The sequence below is a fragment of the Aythya fuligula genome, chromosome 2, assembly GCF_009819795.1.
Source record: "Aythya fuligula isolate bAytFul2 chromosome 2, bAytFul2.pri, whole genome shotgun sequence".
Lineage (NCBI taxonomy): Eukaryota > Metazoa > Chordata > Aves > Anseriformes > Anatidae > Aythya > Aythya fuligula.
In genome coordinates, this window is record NC_045560.1 from 27148330 (window position 1) to 27170083 (window position 21754).

Sequence of the window (21754 nt, forward strand, 5' to 3'; positions counted from 1 at the left end):
ACAGCAGCACAGCCCTCTAGGGTATCAGCCACTCCTCCCAGCTTGGTGTCATCAGCAAAGCTGCTGGGGGTGCGCTGCATTCTATCAGCCGGGTTGTTGATGAGTAAGTTGAACAATACTTTCCTAGTACTGACCCCTCAGGGACACCACTAGCTACAGGCAACCAAGATCGGCTCAGGTTGGAAGGGACCTTAAAGATCATCTAACTCCAGCCCCCCTGCCACAGACAGAGGTGCCACCAACTAGATCAGGTTGGCCAAGGGCCAATCCAGCCTGGCCTTGAACATCTCCAGTGAGGGGCATCCACAGCTTCTCCAGGCAATCTGTTCCAGGGCCTCACCACCCTTCCACAGTCAAGAAGTTCCTCCTAATGCCTAATGTATACTCTCTCAGTTTAAGAACATTCCCCCTGTCCTATGCCTTCTTACGGGTAAAAGGTGTAAATGGTATAAAACAGGCACAATTTTTACCATAGTGGTTTGTGTCCTCTGCTTTCTTAGGTGTAACAATTACGAAAGGTATAAAACGGGCCTGATTTTTACCCCAGATGGAGCTCCTTTCGTCTGAGAAGCTTGCTGTGCTGCTTGGTGGAGGGCACCCCATGCTGGAGCAGTCCACTCCTGAAGGACTGTACACTGTGGTACAGCCCCCAGGCTAGCAGTCCTCAGGCAGGCAGGCATTTTCTTCTGACCCGGGCTCAGGAGACTTTTTCTGTCAGCCTTGTTCCCGTTAGGGCCTAGTCACCTTTATGGCTGCTGCCCTCACCCAGTTACCCAGTCCCTTGATGATTTCCCATCCCCTAAATGACTTCCCTCTGGGTTGATTTTTAAGATTTATTTATTTTTTTCTTTAAATGCGGGGCTCAGCCTGGCGGCCTGTGTGGTTGCCAGCCCCTGGCTCCTCCTGCTGGGCCCTTCGCATCCACGACGTGTCCCCGGCATTGGCGTTCAGCGGGGACCGGGGCTGTCTGCGCCCATCCTGCTCCCAGTGCCAGGAGAAGCTGCGGACGAGCTGTTGTGCGGTTGCGGGGCTGCGGTCCCTGCACCTGGGTGAGACGCTGCGGGACCTGTAGCTGGAGGGGCTCCTCCGCCGCTTCTGCCGCCGCAGCCCCAGCCCAGCATTGCGCTGGAACCTTCCCCCGGTCCAGCGGGCCAAAGCATCGCGCAGGGCAGGTGGCACCAGCCTGACAATGGCTAGGATGGGCCGCCGGCAGAGTGGTCAGGTGGCTCTGTGAGCAGCCCACGGCTCGATGCACTCCCTGCAGAACGAGTGCCTGCAGGGTTCCAGTCATGCTGCATCGGCCAGTGGGCCCAGGCAAATGGTGCAGGTGTCTTGTCTGGGTGCCTCCGCTGGCAGCTCCTGGCGTGGCTGGCTCATTGTGCCTGCGGCTGCTATGGCGTGGAAGTGCTGGTCCTCTGCAGGACGCTGCTCCCATGGCAAATGGGTATCAAGCGCCTCTGGTCCTCAGCACCTCCCTCGCAGGTCAACGGCACAACCTCAAAATCACAGCCCACCAGCGGCACCTCAGGATCTCGATGCTTGGCCTGCAACCAGAGACACCTCAGCATCTCATATGCCCCCAGAAGGACCTTGACATCTCCAGTTCCCCCAGCAGGACCGGGGTACCTCACCTGCCACCCAGCAGGACCTCGCGTCTCTCGTGTCACAGGAAGGATTTTGACGTCTCGCGTCCCACAGGAAGGACCTCGACGTCACACCTTCCACTCGCAACACCACCTCGCACGTTCCAGCAGTGGGACCTCAACCTCTCAAGTGTCACCAGCCGGACTGAACGCAGGCTGGACGCTTGGGGCATTTATAGCCTGCTGCCTTTTGCGAGGCCATTGGGTGGCAGTGACTCCATGGTGACATCACATGGATCTTGGGGTGCCCCTGATGGAGACACTTAGGGAATTGATGTGACTGTTGTGAGAAAATTCTGATGTGAAATGGCTGCTCCATGCTCACAGGAGCAACGTCTGCCAGGCTGGGGTCCAGGCTGGGCACTTGTTTTTTTACCCCAAACCCATTTTTACCCCAGATGGAGCTCCTTTCGTCTGAGAAGCTTGCTGTGCTGCTCGGTGGAGAGCAGCCCATACTGGAACAGTCCGTTCCTGAAGGACTGCACGCTGTGGTACAGCTTCTGGGCTGACAGTTCTCAGGCCAGCACATGCTTGTACTGGTGCTTGGGGTTATTCATTCAATCCACCTCCCTGTCTACTCATCTAGCCTGCGCTTCCTGAGCTTGCCCAGTTTTCTGCAATCTTCTGGAGTCTGATAGCTATATGAAGGTGACTTTGTACACCAGAACTCCTTTTTGACCTCAAAGGGACTTACAGCACTTACCACTCAGATGCCAAATATTTACACTCACAGCCACATATCCAAGGACGGTCTCTGTGTCAGGGTAAAGTGCTATAGCCATCTAGCGGTGGAATCTAGTCTTTTAGGCTAGATAGGCCTTGGTAGGGACTACTTGAACGTAACATTTTACTGAATATACATGTATATATAAGCACGTATTTTTTTCTAAAGAATAATTCATGAGAGTTAAATGCTAGTAAAATAAGCACGTAATTATTAACAACATTTTATTTTGCTAAGCACTACAATATAGCAGGGATGGCACTACAGGACAAAGCATGGTATTGTGCCATTGGCACCTTCTTGTTTGCTCTATGAGACTGACCCCACACTTCAAAGGTTGTTCTTCCTTCCAGTGACAGTAACTTTGTCACTTTCTGTCTTCTAAGTATCTGGAAAAAACAGATCACCTGTTAACTTGATCATCTACCCCGGGGATGGGTGAACTAATAATCCATTAATGATTTGCACAAATTAAGAGTAGGGCTGTCATTTGTGGTAACTTTGATAAATAAGGAGTCTTTAAAACATAAATTCCTTGACTGAAAATTGAGATATCCATGAACAAGCACAATGCTAGCAATCTTGATAAGGCTCTAAATCTCATTGTTAAAACTGCAGCCTGTTTCTCTTAAATATTAATGAACATGGATCCAAATAAAATATTTATTTAAAATGCTTTGAACTGTTTCACTTTTTACTTCACAGTATTTCAGAAGTTAGATTTCACTTTGATTGTATTACTTTAAGAAGTGTAAGAACTCTATGTGCTGTTAAATAGCCTGGATAGTAATGAAACTGGAAATTGTGTGGAAGTGTGTATGATTAAAGTCATCATGACATGCCAGCTGAATCCTGGTACTTCTACCTTGACGTCCACCAAGAACGAAGGTTGTGATGGGAACTCAATAGCACTTGAAATTCTCAAGCTCAGTTAGACACTTACAGCTTTAAAGTGTTTAACATCAGTGCAAAAGGCAAGTACCTTGTACTCAATTTTGTTAAAATTAAATTATGTGTGCAGGTAGAATAGGAATCACCCTGTATCACTGAAAATGGTACTCAAAGATAAAATACTGACACAAGTAGTTAAACATAATCAGACCTTTTTATTGTAGAAGTGACCATTATAAAGATGCAAAATAAAACTCCCCCCCCCATTTAATAAATTGATACCAAAGCAAATGAAATTAAAAAATATTTTTACATTAAAACCCCACCGAATGTCTTCAATACAAGTTTTGTGTTAAATATCCTGGAACCTCAATAAACAACAACAAAAAAAAGATACCTACAAAACTTCCATTTCTAGCAAGTCAAATCCTGCAAGAGACCATTCCTCATGAATGCAAAAGGGTTAAATATATACAGACAGTGAGACAGCCACAGAAATGTTCTGCTTCTTCCTTTTCAATTTCAGAGAAAGTAAATTTCACCAGCCACACCTGGCGCATACAACAGCTGCATGGTGGAAACTGATGCAACTATTATCATGCTGTCAAGCAGGAAAGCTAAGGTACTGCTGCACCCTCTGAAGCTCTAAATATATGCTAAGAAGAATCAGTTGTTCCTCCCGGTGCCGAATGGGAAGTATTCAGGGAATTCGTGAATAATTTTCAGTGCTTCGTTGTAGAGTTCCAGATCTGAAAGAGGGCAAGGAAAAGCTTGTTAAGTTCCCCACTAGCAAACCACAGCATTAAAGCACTGCTTATTTGAAAGCGGTACAGCTGAGTGTTTTCAGTCCCTCTCACCCTCCCCAGTTTTCCCAAGCCTGCCACATCTCATTGCTTTCTACCTGGAGGATTATTTTTTAGACCTGCTAACTGGACAATCACAAAAGGAGTACAAGGCAAGGGAAGACAAAGAACCCGGGACTGGGAGAATGAGCAGACCAAGACAAGGACCTCGATCAGCTCAGGCCTTGAGTCAGTCCCTGCTTTTCGCCTGTAAAACAGCATATTCAGTATGTAATTCCCACACCTGTGTCCATTTACTATTTTTCAGTGAGCTTGAAGAATAACCTTGTCCATAAGAACAGATAATCATGCTCTTCTCACTTAATGAAGAAATGTTCAGAACACAAATTTGATTTCTCTTAACATATATCTTTACTTACCAAATGGACTTTTATCTTCTCTGAACTGGACGTACGACATGCACATGATGGTTGCCTGATTTGTTACTCTTCCCACCACTTCAATAACTCCTGAGATCTCTTCATCTAGCTAGAAAACATACCAGAAATCAAATTAGTATCACCAAATTACCTGCTGATTCTGCTGCACAGCACTGGAGCTAGGAACAACAAAGTGCTTGAAATTCCATATCAAGCAATACACTACTACTGGGGAAACTACTGGAAATGTGGTACTACTTCACTTATGTCCTTCCAATATAGAACTCCTGCACGTTATTTCTGCACATACCAAGTTTCTTCCTTACATACTTATTACAGCAGTGGAACAGGCTGTGAAGTGCCTAACACCGTAGCTACATATTTATAAAATTCACCCATTTACTCTTTCCCAGAAAGCTGGAGAATCATTGGTTGGATACTGACATGCAACGCTGTAACAGTCCAACACAGGAAACACATGGACTCAGGAAGGATTTACATACAGGCCAGAACTTCTAGGAAAGACATTTTCTTGCAATTTGGAAATGAAGACAGCAAGTTTCACAATTGTACGACAAAACTCCTCACTAGAAGAAACTGCATTTCTTTTTTTTTTTTTAAATCAACAGGACTCAAGTCTTGAAAATCAAGGTATCACATGCAAATATTTCATATCAAAATGGACAGACTTGCCAGCATTTAACGACTCATTCAGCGGGAAAAATGGGACGACTACTGACATGCTCAATTTAGCCATCAAGCGGTGTCATAGCCATAATAATCCTTCAGTCACAACATTTCTCAGAGGCAAAAACAAACAAACAAACACACAGAAGAAAATGCCTGGGTCTTAGCCCGTTACCAATACTTGATATCAAAGCTATATTTCTGCACATTAGTTACAATGCAATGGGTATAGGAATTGCTTAGTTGACTTTTTAACCAATTGAGTAATTCCTATACTTGAAGCATTCCCATTTTCAAAGATTGGAATGCTATCCATTCTTAAGAAAGAATGCTTCGAGCAAACTCTGAAGTTTATTGAAATGCTACGAGAAGTATTTTAGGATGGGAGTGAAAGGTCAACTCAACAAACTTAAGAATACCATATTCTTGAGGTTTTTGGATTATCTTTAAAAAATATTCTGTTAGGGATAGGGAGACAGTGAATAAAAAGTCAAAGGAAAAAGTGCAAGGAAAATGAAACTAAGATATGCACGAAGGTGAGGAAGACAAAGTAGCCACAGAGGGATGCGCCTTAAAAGGAAGGAAATGTCTCTCCTAACTCCAGCCGAAAATTCATAGGCTGGTATGATGCTGGAAAGGACCCACAAGGGCCACCGAGTCCAGCTGCTGGCTCCACACAGGACCACCCCACGGCCAAGTATAATTGACAAAGATAACTAATTAACATTAAGACCGCGGTAGCTAGCTTGAAGATGGGCGGAGCAGGGACGGTGCAAAACGGAGAAGCGGGAAAACTGCGCTCAGATTTAAAAACAGAAACGCGAGGAGGGGCCGTAACTCACGGGCTCGCTCAGCTCCACGGTCGCCTGCTTCCCCTCGCCGTCCACCAGCACGAAAAGCTTCCCGCTGGGGTGCACCTGCAAAACAAACCGCGTGTCCCAGGGGGTGCTGACGCCCACGCAGCACCCCCGGCGGCCGGGCCCGACCCCGTGCCGCGTTTCCAAACCTTGTGGAGCCGCCCCACGAAGCAGACGGGCCGGCCGATGTGCTGCGCCAGCTGGGCGGCGGCGATGCGGTGCCGCGGCGCCTCATGCGCGTCCTCCATCATGGCGGCGGCTCCCCCACCATGGCGGCCGCCCCTTCCCGCCCGTCGCCCTTAGCAACGGGGAAGCGGGGAAGGGGAAGAGGCGAGGCTTGGCCAATCGGCTGGCCGCGCTGCTCTGACGTCAGCGGAAGAGCGGGCGTTGCTAGGGGGGACTCGGCGAGGCGGAAGTGGAGGCGGCGGCCGGGCCGGTGGGTGACCGCGGGCAGAGGCGGGGGAGGCCGGGCCGGGGGCCGAGACCCCCGCGAAGACGGGAACCGGCCGGGCCCGGCCGGTTCCCGTCTTCGCGGGGGTCTCGGCCCCCGGCCCGGCCCCCGCAGCCCTTCGCGACGGGGGTGTCGTGGTCTCAGCCCCGTCTCCCCAGCGTTTTGAACGCTGGCAGCGATTTGAGTGCCGCTGTTTCCTTCCCGGCTGTAGCTCTGTCGCCTGTGCTTTTATTGCCTGGCTTAATTGGGGTGGCTCTCGGTGACTCAGCATCTCTCGAGTGTTGTTACGTGGTGGGAATTTGGGTTGCCGTAGGGCTGGGGAATGCGGGTTCTTGGTATTTCTGATTCCCTTCGACTTTAAAAGCTATAAAATAAATACTCAAATTGAATTTAAGAAAAAATGCCTTCCTTAGTGTTTTGTTAAATGTATAAATATATTTATATTTGTATGTGTGCTCCTCTTGGCGCTTATTTTCCTTTCTTATACTTTGAAAAAGCTTAAACTACAGGAATAAGACTGATGTTAATACCAGATAAAAAAACTATCTATTTTTTTTTTTTAATTCTTCACATAGTAAGTTGTACTGTGTTAAAAGCTTTTAAACTCATCTCTTGGTGTCACAGAAAAAAATCTTTTTGACATGCGTGGTCTTGACTCTAAATTGGCCGGTTTCATGTCAGAAGCGGGTTGCAGCGCTATAGACTGTACGGTCTCGCTGCTCTTGCTGTTAATTTATTGATGAATAACAGTGGGTGTTTATATGGAAGAGAGAATCGCCCTCTTGTTTTCTCTTTCCATAGGCTGCATAGCTTAAACAGCTGCCTGTGAAATTAGTCTGTTTCTTTAAGATCAGCTTTGCATCTTTTCTGAGCTCTTTTCATCATTTATTTACCAGCAGTGCCACTGCAATTCTGCTTTGCTGAATTCCCAAGCATCCTCTCTTTATCTTAGTCTACATCTTTGCTTTTTTTTTTTTTTTTTTTTTTTTAAATACTGAATTACTTTCTTCTTCTGCCACTTGTGAACATGCAGGAGAAAGCTGAAAAGTAATGCTAAAAATACTAGGGTCCTTGCTGCATACAAAAAATGGTATTGGGATGTAACATATTGGTTTGGCTCAAAGGTCACCCATAGCTCTTGTTGAAGGAGACTGGCAAAGTGCACGAGGAATAAATTAACCCCTTTGTGCAGCTCTGTAACTCATCTTCGCCCAATCCCATGTATGGGCTCAGAGCCTCACGTAAAGACAAAATATTTCTTGCAGCCTCATAGAATTGTTACAGTTTGCAGTTTATTACTTGTTAATGACTGAAGTGGTGCCAAAAGCATTATTCTTAACAATTGAGATCGGAGAAAGGGAAAAAAAACTATGCTCGCTTTTTGGTGAGGGGGAAACATGAGGAGACGGGAATTACATATTCCTGCCAAGGGAGATTTTTATCTTTAGGCAGTGAATTCAATTTCAGGTCTCTTACAGAAATACAATTAAACCCATCTGGAAGTGGAAAGTGCTGTGCTATATAGGATAGATTACTGCAGAAACGTGGTGCTGTCTCTGACTGGTGGATGTGTTTTCTGTGATTTTGTGCTGACTGCTTAATTTAAAAAAAAAAAAAAAAAAAAAAAAAAACGAATAAACCCACCACCATCGACAAAAAAAATCCTTAAATGTTTTTCTGTCTGGTTTATGTGAACGTGCATCCAGATTTGCCAGCTTCAGATTTAGTTTTTACTCTGAAATGAAATTTGTGCAGAAATCAGTTGTTTTCAGCTTTAGTTAAATGAAACCTCAACTTATCTACAAGTAGTAAAACTCAGTCTGACTCTGTAAGTGCTTAAACTGTGCTCCTATCTTCCAGAGCATGAGTGTTTCCATTCAACTCTGTGTTTCTTTGTTCTGTTTTTAACATGTAATTCAAGAAACAGTGTTTGCATTTCACATTGCTGGAGAGATTTATATTTGCTTTTGAAGTACCATGTGGATAAAATTCTTAAAGAGAGCAAATATCACTAATGTATTGCCCATCTAGGACTTTTCCTTTACCTATACCATACTTAATACAGCTCTACTTGTTGTTTCTGTGCCCCCCCCCCCCTCCTTTTTTCTTTTTTGTTTCTTATTTAATTTAAAGTTAATTGTGTTCAGGAACGATACTGAAATATGGCAAGTAATAGTCAGTGAGTTCCTGCCTCCACATCAGTTACACAGACCTGGGTGATCTACAGGCACAAGTTTTGTTTTGAAGTGGTGAACACCCAGAGAAGGAAATGGCCTCACAAAGCATGCTTGTCTGTTTTAATATGCAGATTCCTTACCACCCTCCCAACATTCACAATCCCCAAGCAGGGCGTATTTCTCACTGCTGGCCCAGTGGTTTTATCAGGGTAAGAATTTGAGGCCTGAGTTTATGGGGTACTTTGTTTCTTTTTCTGTTTCAAACAAAAAGATGTGTTTATTTCTCTAGAAGAAAAAAAAAAAATAAACCGCTGGCTGTGCAATTTAGGTAAAGAAGCCACTTCACAAACTGAAAGCTACAAAGTAAAGATTGAGCCTTATGTAGATAGGATGAATTTTACCTTTTTCTCAGTATCCCATTTTTTTCCCAAAAGTTTGATCTTTTGTCAACAGCAACAAAAAAAGAGCACATGAAAATGCTTGTAATGTTAATTTGGCTAGATCAAATCATACCGATTGTTAATCTACTCTGAGTTGTAATGGCTGCAGTGTTTTTTTTTGTTGTTGTTGTTTTTTAAAGCACTGAAGATTACATTAAATATGCAGGATTTAAAAGATTGCATTCATGGTTTCCTATACAACTTTATTGTGCAGATGTTACGTATATATGTAAGATGCTTTTCTGTGTGCAAGAAAGAGAGGAGGGAGAACGGTGCCCGACACAGCTGCAAACTGTACAGTAACGCAGATCTCCAAGAGAAAAATGTGATTGGAGCAACTGCAGCTCTGGCACCTTAAGTGGCTGGCTGGAATCTGAGTCTTTACCAAAGCTACCTATAAGATTTTACACATCACGTTGATTTTCCTTCTTGTTGCGTGCTTACGAAGAAGGTAAAATTGCATTTTAAACTGTTCCACAACTGCCTCCCCTTCATACATCATTGGAGCAGAAACCTGACTCTGGAGCATTGCAGCACAGGTTTTTACCACTTGAACTATGGGACTGACAACCCTAATTGGTAGCAGCAGAAGACTTATTCCCTAAGGGCTAAAAAAGGAATATGCTGCTGGCGCCATGTGTTGAGCCCGGGCGTGGGGGGAAGGTAAGGAATAAATGAGGCAATTAGGAGTTTGCCTATGCAATCTCCACAGGGCTGGAAATATCAGTATTTCACGTGCTAAGGTAAGAAAACAAGCGCAAAAGAATAAAGTGCAGATAATTAACATTTATTTTTGGTATTACCATGTACCTGAGACTGGCTGGTTGATTGATAGAAATTCCACTGCGTCAGCATAGCAAGCAGTAGCTGGCCAGCCTCTGGGGTACTCTATTTCATTTGTGGGTATCAGCCCCCGGCTTGAATCGCTGCTGATTTTTGCAACATGCTATTTATACGCCCTTCTGAAAGCTGATGCTTACGCTTCAGAAAGGGCTTTCTGTGATGTGCTGCGTGCAAGTATTTGATGTGCTCCTAACGGCAGGGTGTGAGGTGGTTTATACGCGGTGAATAGTTGGTGCTGATTGTCAAGTGAAGTGCTGCAGGTCACTGGCCAGGGCACAAAAAGTCTTGCTTATGGTATCATGAATACTTGGGTGGGAAGTGAGGAGTTCTGGCAAATAATTAATCCAGCGGTTTGGTTTTATATTTTTTTGAATACAAATATTACATTGTGGTCTTCTGTGGTTCACTCATAATAATTCTTCTTTGTTAGATATAGTGCAAAACAATATTATCAGTAGTGTGCCTATTTTCTTCAGGTTTGGCTTTGATTTTCCTGGGTGTGTATGTCAGGGTGTATGCGTTGCTGTCGGTTTGTCAGTCCCTTCACCTTGAAATGTGTGTCGGGGAAGTTAATCAGGATTCTACTTCTCAAACTCTGCTTTGGACTCAAAATTATATGACTTTCTCTATTTGATACTGATATGTTAGCAGAGAAAGGTTTTCTGTACCTTTCCTTAAACCGTGGTGGCTGTTTGACACCTGGCACTTTGAGCCAGACCACGTGCAGGCTGCTGCACAGGGCAGCAATGTCCAGGATCCCGTGGCAGCACTTGGGGCACTTCTCTGCCAGGGAGCTGGAGGAGGGCTAATAATGTCCAAGTGCCAGCTGCTGGTGAGTGCTGCTTTCCTTTTTTCATTGTCTCAGCTCTGTAGAAGTGAGCTGCTGTTGCTGGAGGAGGCAGAGGAGACTTAGAGTTGCTGCACTGCATGGTGTGCACTTTATATAGAGCACAGAAAGTAGGTGGTGGCACATCAGTAGTCCTCTCAGTGAGCTGAACCTGTACATACGTGCTTTGTGGCTTCTGTTGTTTGGTCTTCAGAAGAGTGGGGCTTGCTTAGGAAGTTTTTCTTACAACTCTGTTAATTAAAGGAATGAATCTTCCTCAAGTCTGCAACTTAAAGTTCAGAATCATTAGAGAATTTGCTTAGAACGTTTCTTGATCTATCCAACTATATGGGATGCATAGGACTTAATTTGGTGAAAGCTGTCCCCTTTGGCCATCGTGTGGCTAATGCTTATAAGGTTTTTCAGATAGATTTGTCCTTTTTAAGCTATTAACATTGCTTCAATATTGTCTTCCGCTCCTGAAAGAGATACTGAGCGTAATCTTTTCCAGTTAACACATCCATCCCATTCGTGTTATGCTTTACCTGCTTTTTTCTAGCTGATGTGAAGTCATAGTTCTTACCCAGTTTGGAAGATTATGAATTATTGAGTGAATTACTGTTATGAAAAACTGCTCAATCCTGTTACAGTTTCTTTTAAGGGAATTAGTGTTAACTTAATCAAATGCACCAAAATGTTAAGCTGTCTGTAGGTTTACAAACTTGAAAAATGAAAATGGATATTTGCACATATTGTGTATTTTGTTGTTGTTGTTTTATCTTTATAACTGATGCACAGATGCTTAAGACTGAGTATCTACTGTAATTTACTTCATTCAAGTACTGCTGCATTATGAAGTTGCATTTCCTATAGGATTGTGTTTTGGGCTTCCAAGTTTAAGAACTTGAGAACTAACTACAGTTAGTTTGTGTAACAACAGTTTGAAGTAGCAGAAGAACACTCAAAAGTGCTTGGTAAAAGCTTACAGTAGTTTCCTTCTTTTACTTTCCCTTAGAAAGATTGAGATTTTTTTTAATAGTTCTACTCCATAAATTCATAGAAGGGCCTTTTGTAATTTATTCTTTTTGCTTATTGAAGTCGATTGCTACATTAACAAGGTACTCTGTCTGATGTGCAAATGCCTGATACTTCAACTCTGTTAATAGAGATTTAGCTGTGTTATCATGTATTTTGCATTCAGAGTGGTGTGAACTTCTTATGCTATTCTGCTATCTTGTATTTACTTAACGTGTATTGTCTTCGTTTTAGATAACAACTTAGAGGAAGAAAAAAAGAGGCTATGTTCAGCTTCTTCCGAAAAAGTCAAGATTCAAAGAAGATTGCAGTGCCAGAGAGAGAAGCAGATGGATTTGTTATTGTGGGTAAGTGATGCTTCTGTATGAAATGATTCTTGTCATCTTTGAAATGTGTAAAGAGGTCTTTGAGATGCTTAGATCAAATAAAAAGAGTTAAAAGAAGCCATGACAAAAATTACTCAGAATTCTTACTGTTCCTGAAGGAGTTTATATGCCTACCCTCATTATACAGACTAAATAGCTGAAACTTTGTTTCTTCATGGTGTTTTCTGAATAGGTGCAAACTCTTATTCAGGATCACTGAAAATGCAATTTTGTATTTTCCTTTCATATTATAAACAAGGAGATGTTATTTCCTTACAGAGCAAGAAACTTCAAAGTTGATGCTTCTAGCTTTATGGTTAGGGTTAAAAATATATCATTGCAGCTGTTAGATGACTTTCTTTATTAGTTTCCGTCCTTTTGGTGTTACCCCAAATGTCTTTTTATATTAGAAGGCAAGATGAGTGGTTCTAATTCAGAATGTGACTTTTGATTAGTTTAAAACCCTAAACTGATTTATTTTCATCAAAGTCTTTATGTTACTCAAAACTTAATCTCGAGTGTGTTCACCTGTGAACTGGCCAAATCTGCAGCTTTAGGTAAGCTCTTTCACAGTCCTGTAGGATGGCTCAAGCATGCAGGGGATACAGAAATTATTGTTGCCAAGCTGCAACTGATCCTTTCCATTTTTTCTTCTTTTGAAAAATAGAGTTTTCCTCCTTGTAAAACTATCATCATTAATACTCAGTTTCTGCTGCTTTAATTTACTGAGTTCTTGTCAGGAATCTTGCAGTGTTTACCTATGCAAATGTTGCTTGAGCATTCTGAAATCGAGAGAGCTGCTGGATTATCAAAATCTAATAATACGAGAGACTACTGGAACTCATTCTTAGGAGAGCTTACTTACATCCTTTGTAATAGTTTTCCATTAAAATAAATATCCCCAACTATCAACCAGTTGTTAAAATAGATCTGATTTCACATGTGACTCTGTGTTTTGATGTCTACATCAAATTGCTCCAACACTTTCACTCTGGAAAGGTGGAAGGGGATACACCATTATCCCGCAAAATTTGGAGGCTATTTAGAGCTTCAAATTGTGTAATAGGCAGAGAGATCTGCATCCAAAGATTGCTTATGTGCCACAACTGCTGGTCCCGATTCTGTTTTTAATTTAGCTTTGTTCCTTTTTCCTTAAATGCTCTCAGTGACTATTTAAATTTTGAAGAATTATCAATTATGCTTTAATTTTCTGTTATTTCTATTTACTATTTTTTTGTTTGGACAGCAATTAATTTTGCAGACCATGATGAAATAGACTGTCTATTCATCCTAACTTCTACTTGGCAAAAGAATTACTGTCAGTCTCACCAGTTGAGCACATTGTCTTGCTGTGTACAGACAGTTGCAGAATTAAGTACATGTAAGTAGATATGTAGAAGTTTTGTTTGTCTACGAATAGTGGCAGTCCAAAAACCATAGCTATTCTGCAAGTTTGTTTTTTCTTGCTCAGATGGGAGGTATTGAAACTTTTTAAAATTCATATGTAAGTGTTCTAGAACACCACCACTAAAAGTCTTCAGCTAATCTCAGCAGTAGTTTAAGGACAGCCATCTTTAGAACTGCACTTCCAGGTTGTTAATGTGAATACCACTTTAGGCAGTGAACAGTGTCAAAGGGAGGTAAGAATTAAGTTTCGTATATTTTAGGTTGGTTCCTAAATCCAGTCTTTCATTCAAAGCATATAAGAACAAAAAGCCTCGTTCACTAATACTCTGTGGACAAGTGAGGAAGTTCTTTGCTTCTCTTTCATGGAGAAAAAAGAAGAGAAAAATACATCTTCAGGGGATGCTTTCTCCTGATTTCCACTCTTGTAATAAGGAGAAGCTTGTCTGTTACAAGTTCCTTGCAAGGCTGTTCATACCATGCACCACTAATAAGGGCATTAAGGAATCTTACTGGGGGTCTCAAAGAGACTTATCAAGAAATAATCAAATGCTGTGTCCTTTACAAGTATAAAATAAGTCTATATAATAATGTAATTAGAGTACTTGGCATCCCAATTCAGTGTAGATAAAATTAACGATATGTAATTATTTTCTCTCTGTATCATCTGATTTTTGAAAATGGGGGAAAGAGATTTGATGGTTTATTGAGAAAGTACCACCAGAGCTATCCCCTGTGAAATCTTGAGGATATTTTTTGCTTTTTTTTTTCTTAACTTCTCCAAGTGCTGTTATGTGTTTCAATATTTTAAAAATATACTTGTAGAATATTTATATATTTGGAATTTCAATATCTGAATTAAATTCTTCTAGTAGAAGGACAACTCATAAAAACATCAGAAGCAACAAAAATCAACTTTGCAGCATAGTAACTCAAAGAAATTCTGTATTTTAATTTTAGGGAGAAATCTGCCTACAGAGGAGCTAAGAAAAAAATTATTGACTCATTCTCTACAAAATAAATATAAAATATAATTTTAACAACAGAAACTGAAGCATTTTTATGCCTGATTACCAGTTCACCCATTTTCCAGATGCTGGTCATCTCATCTCTTTGTGAATCTGAAAAAGTGATGCTTGTTTTGAAACGAGCACAGCTATTATTCTGAAAAATATGAGATACGCACAGCACATGCAATTGATTTTGAACCGTGAATCAAACATAGAGGTATGAAAAATGTTTCAAGGGTTTGTCTGATCATCGCAAATTGCTTTTCAAGTTAATGTTCTGAATGCCATTGTTTGTTTTGAGTTAGCTTAGGGTTCTTGAAGAGTAGCTGTTTTTTAAAGATCTTTTTTGGCTTTTATTACACACATTCCAGTCCATCATCCATTCTTATTATTGATAGCCATGTAGAAGAAATATTAGTACTAGTGCATTGGTTTGACACACAGCTGAAAATCTCCCATCAGATATCAAAGATGCACGTGATTGGTACTCCTATTATCAGTCAAAGATCAGGAATTGGAGAATTGAGGCAGCAGTGCTGTTTCTGTGTGTTTTTTTGGCAAGACAATCAGAAGCTCTGCAAACATCCACATAATGCTGATGGTTCTGCTGTGATGGGTGGTGAGAGTTTTTTTGTTAGTTTGAAGACAACTGAAATCGTACTTGTTTCAGGATATTGTTCTGCACGTTCTCTTAAAAAACTACTGCTAACTGTTCATTTTGTTTTCAGATTTATTTTAAGTTGCTGATGTGCAGGGTCTTAATTACTCTTGCAGCAAAATTAGAAATAAGCCAGTGTTCAGGAGCAGCAAGGGCGGCTGCTCCATAAGGCAGGTAAGCCTGCAGCCAGCAAAGGTGATGAGAGGACAGGCAGGCACGGGCAGAGACCTCACCAAGGAGGGGCATAGCCCCATGCTGCCTAAACAAGGAGACCAGAACATCTCTAAGCTGTGGGAAAAATCCTGGTCCACATCCTTTCATTCTGCTACATCAGTGCCATCCATGGGCACGGACAGCCAAACCCATGGAGCTGGGGAAGAGGCTGCAGAGCCTGATGGGTGCACTTGGGGCTGGACAGAGTTGACTTCCTAGTATTTGGAGGAGCTCTTTGACAGTGCCCAGTTTCAAGTCTGCTTTATCTATTTTTATTTGTGTTTTGAAGACCGTTCTGTTTCATGGATTTAAGAGTTGTTTTATTGTTTTGTTTTGTTTCAGGGGACTTTTTATGTGGCAAATTGGAATGGAGTAAGTGGCTTGGAGAAATAGTTCAGTTGCTGATACTGATAAGCCTGATTTGTAAAAGTATCTAACTTTTAGGGACTATTATTGCACCTGACTGTCACCTAGAGGTCTTTTTTTGAGGTCAAACTATTCCGTTGTAGAATTTTTCAAAGATACAAGAGTAAGTATTCAAGGAAAAAATGGCAAGGCATGGGATTCTCAACGGAGTGGAATTACTGTCACAGTCACAGAGAAGTTATGATCATGACGAGAAGGGTTGGTAGGAACTTCGAGAAGACAGGTCTGTTCTATAAGCCTACCTTTTCCCGACTGCCTTCTAGATTCTTGGAGGCCATGCAGAAATAGCAAACAACTTTTGGATTAATACCTGTTTATTATGTTTATCATTACTAGAGTAAGCGTGATTTTTGCCTGTTACTTTTCCTCTAAAAAGAATACAAGTAGTCACACCAAAAAAAAAAAAAAAAAGATTTCAAAACACTTTTGCCACTAAGGAGGAGGACTTGTGATATTTAAGTGAATCCAGGTGCATTGAATGTACCTTCAGTTTCACTGTTCCTGTCTAAAGAGAAGGAGTTCAACAACACAAGTGTGGTCAGACTTGCAACTAGTTTGATAAATTATGATAGCAGATATTCTTATGTCCAAATTTTGGTTGTCAGTTATGACTTCCTATCTTAACCCAATCTCTGCAAAGCAATCATACTTTGGTTTTATCTGCAGTGAAGTACTTGAACCTTCCTCTGATATATTCAGAATGTATATTACTGAGTTAATTCAGTATTATAACTCCTTTTATATGGACTTATCCTCATCTGTAGGCAGAAGCATCATCATTTAGCTATGAGACTGTGAAAGGTATGATTTACAGCCACCTGAATGTTTCCCTGTGTTAACCGTAGTTACATTGCAAATTAATATCCTTAAATCAGGAAGTCTTCTGTACCAGAGATATAAAATAGTAAAATGATTGACACCAGTCAGTCTTTAGTTTTGGAAAACAGAAAAACTATGTTTTTTTGTAGAGTAATATTGCATATATTGTTTCTCTCGTCATTTCTGTGTTTCCATTAATTTAATCTACATATGGATATTTTTTGGGGTACTCTACTTTGGAATGAAGAACTGGTTAAATTGCACATTTGAATTAAGGGACACCCATGTTGTCACTCAATGTGTAAATATGTCTTAAAATAAAATCTGTATTGTTTACATGTTGTTCTTAGTAAAATAGATCTCTACATACATGTTGAAGATCTTAAATTTTTGCTTCTGAGAAAAATCTGCAGTTTTAAAATTTTCAAGAGTGAACGTATTATGACAGAGAAATATACTGACCCTTCCAAATAAAAGGACTACCTCCATACTATTTTATTAGTACAATTCAAATAGTTTTTTGGCTTTTCCTGTGTGTATGTATACCTCAGAGATGAAATGCATCAAGAAAGATCTGTAAGATCTTGGTGTTGCTGCTGCTGTTTGGTTTCTATGAGTTGGTAGTGACATGTAGTAGATTCCTGTGAATCTCTACACTGTTTTTTTCATTAATATTTGAAGAGCTTTTAGTGGCACTAGTAAGGAAGGCTGGGATGCTGCAGTGTTTTAAAATATACTATTACATTTAAGAAATGCACAAGGCTTTGTACCAGTTGGAAAAAAGCAGTGGCTCACAGTCCTCTTTCTGCATCAGTAGGCTTATGTTACATTTTTTTATACGAGTGTTTGTGTATCTCTTTCCAATGTTGCAGTTTTCCAAAAAAAAAAAATAAAATAAAAAAATAAAAAAGCTGCCATTTCTTTTTTTTCTTTTTTTTTTTTTTTTTTTTGTTTAGGTTTAAAACATTTAATACTAATTTTACAATAATCTGAGATTTTAGGGAATTCTATATAATATTTCATATGTGTTAACTTACACCAAGGTAAGTGATTGCTTTGGTGCACTCCAAGAAGTTGCTGTATTAAGTGACCTATTTCTTGAACTTCTGCTTTTTGGATTTTATACTTAAAAATAATTAGCTCATCTGGGCACTGAATTTTCTAGTTAGAGTTGACTGAAAAGAGAGGAGAGAAGAATTCAGAAAGAGAAGAAACAGTCCTCTCCTGTTACTGATCTTTAGCTGCATACAGAGGTAATGGCTACCCTCCATTCAGTAATGAAGTCAAACTAATCCTCCTGGGTACTGATTTTTTCACAAAAACAAACTGCGTTTTTCCATAGTACCGCTAGATGGTGATTGCTCTTGTATTCAGTAGTTGTAGTGCTTTTCTCTGTCTCGCTCATACGCCCGCGCGCGTGCACACAAAGTCGAGTAGTAGTAATTATCAGTACACCATTTTATTAGACTGTAGGTTTTCATCAGATTTATAAAAAGCTTTTAAAAACCTAATATCAAATTTATAATGGCATTCCAAAATAATAAAAATAATGAAGCTTGAAATGTTGACAGCATGTATCTAGATGTTGGCTTGTAATTCCTTCCAAGCAGATCTGTTGAGGCCCATGTGGGACCTAAATAACACAAAGAAGTAAATTTGCATATTTTACAGCAGGGGGAAAAACAGAATGCAAAAACATGAATAATTAGGAGCACAAGCTTCATGCTATATTAATACTGTTGAAAAGCATGTGTTGATTGTATTCTGAAAGCCAGTAGTGATTTGGTTGAGTGAACTCAGTCAGCATCTCTTATGCAGATTAAAGGAACTGGGTTACAGAACAACCGAAATTCATTGTTTTGCTGCATAAGTAGGTATATTTCTTAAAGGAAATATTTTTTCCTAGACGCTGTACAGTGCAGAAAATCTTTTTTTTTAATGCCTCATCAAAGTGGATTTTTCTGTCAACAAAGGACTGTTGGATTGTTCATTTACTGGTGTACTTCTAGATTTTAAAATAGTTTTCTCAGTCACAGATCAGATGTTAGAATGTTTAGCACTTTAGTGTACATGACCTACTTTTCATTTCATTACATTTTTCTTTGCTTTCCTAGGCTTGAGACCCTATAAACACAATTATGATATGTATTTGATTTTTTAATTTAAATTTGCAAAAATGCCTTTCTTTAAATGTTAGCATACAGATGAATTTTGAGTATGAATAATGCAAATCAATGTATTTATGTTTGTTGGTTACAATGAAAGATATATAACATACTTTTTATGATAAAAATGCTTTAAAATGGTAAAAAGGCATTAACACATTTTTTTTTTCTTTGATGGTTAGGCTAAATGCTGTCTTGGCCCCTTTATTCACAGCTATATTAAAGTTATCTCATTCTGAATTTGACTAAAGGAAGGAGAAAAGAAAGAAGATAAATACTTCTTGTTTAACTCTTATAGCAGTTTTATTCCTGGGGAGGAAAAAATAAGTTTAAATATTTGCTGGTGTATTAGAGGTAATTATTTTGAGGTTTTAAGATAGATGAAATTGCACAGAAACAAACATTTTTAATCAGTCTTTTAAGTACATATTCTCAATTTGCATAACCAAAGGAGGAAAATGGTAAAATGTACCAGTCTTCTTAGAAATTGATGTAATTGTAAGAGGTTAAAGAGGCATCTGGCAAAAGGTTGTTTTGAGGTCACACATGCATCTGACAGTTTGCTGCCAGCCCACTAAGAAAATATTGGTTGGAGTTGTGTTCCTGTTTTTCATATTAACTGCCTTCTGACTTGATATATAATAGTCACCTTCTAAGTGTGCAGGTCTCCAAAGTGCTCCTGAGAGGTTTGTTCCTACTGATTGTAAAACATGAAAATAGTGATGGAAGCAGAATATGCTAAGAAAATCCCCTTCCCCCAGCCCCTTTTACTCCCCCCTCACTTATCCTCAGGAAAGATCTGGGCATTCCTTGGACTTGACAGTCCCGCAGCGATGTATTTACATAGTTGTCCTCATGTTCTTTAACCCTTGTTCATAGTGTTCTGTTCGCTTCTGACACCTGGATTCTGACAATTTTACTCCCATACATAGTACAATGATACTAAGTATGTAGCGCCTCAGTCTGGTGACGCTGGTCTGTGTAGCGTTCTTGAAGCAATGTGTGGTTGGAATATAAGAAAGGAAAATCCTGGCTGCTTATTGTAAGAACAGCAAAATGTAGAGTAAAAGTAGGGATTTTCAAATGCTGGCTGTAAACTTTATTTCCCAACTTATGCTCGTCCTTATATCGATTCTAGCAGCAGAAACTTCTTTATGATGTTATGAAAATTGTTCAGGATCTGTAGGAAAATGAGGTTTGGACTAAAAAAGGCATAAGACAAACTTACAGCTCGGCTAACTGAAAAACAGAGTGCTGGAAAATGTGTTCCAGGAGTGTAAGTTGCTATCCTGGCAAATGATAAATTCACGTTGGAGTCTGTCTTTTAGCAATTTACAGCATAGTTAGAACATCATTCTTTCCAAAGAGAGCCCTAGTCATTAGCCCATGCAATCACTGTCTGTCTGGTTGAAGTCATTCAGCCTTACACAGATGTTAACCACTGTTAATTTTCTCCAAAGGAAATGTCACGTTGAGCTGATTTTACACACGTCCCCTCCTATCTCTGGTAAATGTTTTGGTGCATTTTTTCAGTAGATGAAGAAAAGATACCAAACTGTAGACTGTTTACCTCTGTTTATCTGAGAGACGTGAGAGCCTGAGAGACATTGTCTTATTTTTATGTGTTTTTATTTTTTTATTTAGGTAATTTAAAGGAACTCAAACAGTTTACCTTCTGTGTTTCACAAATGTTTCAGGTCACTTACATTGTAGGCATCCATGTGAAAGGTGACTTGTTACCTTGTGCATAAAGGTGTTTTTTCCCTAGCTGCTCTTTCTTGATACACTAGTTAGAACCTTTCAGTAAGGGCCAAAGAAATTAAAGGATATGGATGATTTATCCAGGCAATTGTTTTGCACTTCAGCACTATTTCATCTACTTTTGCCATTACATATCTTTGGTGTTTGCCAAAAATGTAATGTACTTTCTGATCTCTGCTCATGCAGACGAATGATCTTCAGCTTCTTCATGCTGCTTTCCCCCAGCAATTGAGGGCTGCACAGAGTCAGTTCTGAAATTATTCTCTCTTCTATCCGCCAGAAGTAAGCTTTTGCTCACAACATTGACCAGGGATTACTATATGGATAATATCCCCAGCTAGATTTTTGTTTGTTTGTTTTGGGAGCGTGTGTGATCATGATCACTTCACTTTATGATTTTTGCATGTTTAAATAAATTATTCTTGTAATGCTACCACTGTTATGAGGATATCCTGTGACATGATATAAAAAAAAAAAAAAAGTTTAAAAAAAAAAGAGTGGGGGTGTGTGGAATGAGGGAGTAAAAGGCCTTCCTAAAGTTGTGGGCTGCCTTGGGACAGAACGAGCAATTTGAAAAGTTTGTGTAGTGTTTCTGTAATAATTAGCACACAGTTTCATGTTGTTATAGTTAACTGTGTTGATCACAGGCTGCAATCACAATCTTAATTTTGTATATTGGTTCCTCAGTTTAAGCTTGGTAACTTGCTACAAAAGCTGTGTGTGTGGCAAAAATGATGATGGGACAGAAAATCATGCAAAAGCTTAAGTCAGTTGAAGTCAGGAATATTGTTAGGATGTGAATGTCTCTGCTTTGACCCTTTCTCAGCAGTTGTGATAAATGTGGGACTTTAAATACACTCAGCACATATGTACAGCCTTTTATGTCTTTGTTTTTTTTTGTGCTGGTGTGGTGTTTTTTGTTTGTTTGTTTTTGTCAGGGCATCTAGGTGAATCTGGATTTCTGTATTTTGTCTAGGAGAATGAGTACAAACTGTGGAGAGAGCTCTCATAGCCAGTATTAGTAAGCTGTCAGTTGTGAGGGTGTCTTTTGGTTTGTTCTGGTGTTTTCTTTTTGTTTTCTTCCAGTTATGCCCAGATTAATGATGAGGTCTTTAGCATCTGACCACCATTAAACAC

General features: G+C 40.3%; 2 protein-coding genes across 2 annotated transcripts in view; one reads left to right on the forward strand and one right to left on the reverse strand.

Annotated features, from left to right (window-relative positions):
- Positions 1-3453: 3453 nt before the first annotated feature.
- RPA3 (replication protein A3) lies at positions 3454-6308 on the reverse strand. Its single transcript, XM_032181903.1, has 4 exons — positions 6174-6308; positions 6010-6084; positions 4481-4589; positions 3454-4007 (listed from the first exon to the last, which is right to left on the reverse strand). Exons 1-4 carry the CDS (start codon positions 6273-6275, stop codon positions 3925-3927), a joined length of 369 nt encoding a protein of 122 aa, XP_032037794.1. The 5' UTR covers positions 6276-6308; the 3' UTR covers positions 3454-3924.
- Positions 6309-6397: 89 nt separating this feature from the next.
- UMAD1 (UBAP1-MVB12-associated (UMA) domain containing 1) overlaps positions 6398-21754 on the forward strand; it is an 80073-nt gene continuing 64716 nt past the window's right edge. Inside the window, exons 1-2 of the mRNA XM_032182354.1 lie at positions 6398-6460; positions 12031-12143. Coding sequence (XP_032038245.1) covers positions 12062-12143 — 82 coding nt within the window. The 5' untranslated portion in view covers positions 6398-6460; positions 12031-12061. The remainder of the gene's footprint in view (positions 6461-12030; positions 12144-21754) is intronic.

Excerpts from the sequence above, each read along its gene's own strand:
- RPA3 (XM_032181903.1), bottom strand. The coding sequence starts at position 6,275 with ATGATGGAGGACGCGCATGAGGCGCCGCGGCACCGCATCGCCGCCGCC. Across the intron at positions 6,085-6,173 it reads TCGTGGGGCGGCTCCACAAG|GTGCACCCCAGCGGGAAGCT; the intron begins GTTTGGAAACGC and ends TTTGTTTTGCAG. Across the intron at positions 4,008-4,480 it reads AGAAGATAAAAGTCCATTTG|ATCTGGAACTCTACAACGAA; the intron begins GTAAGTAAAGAT and ends GCCCTCTTTCAG.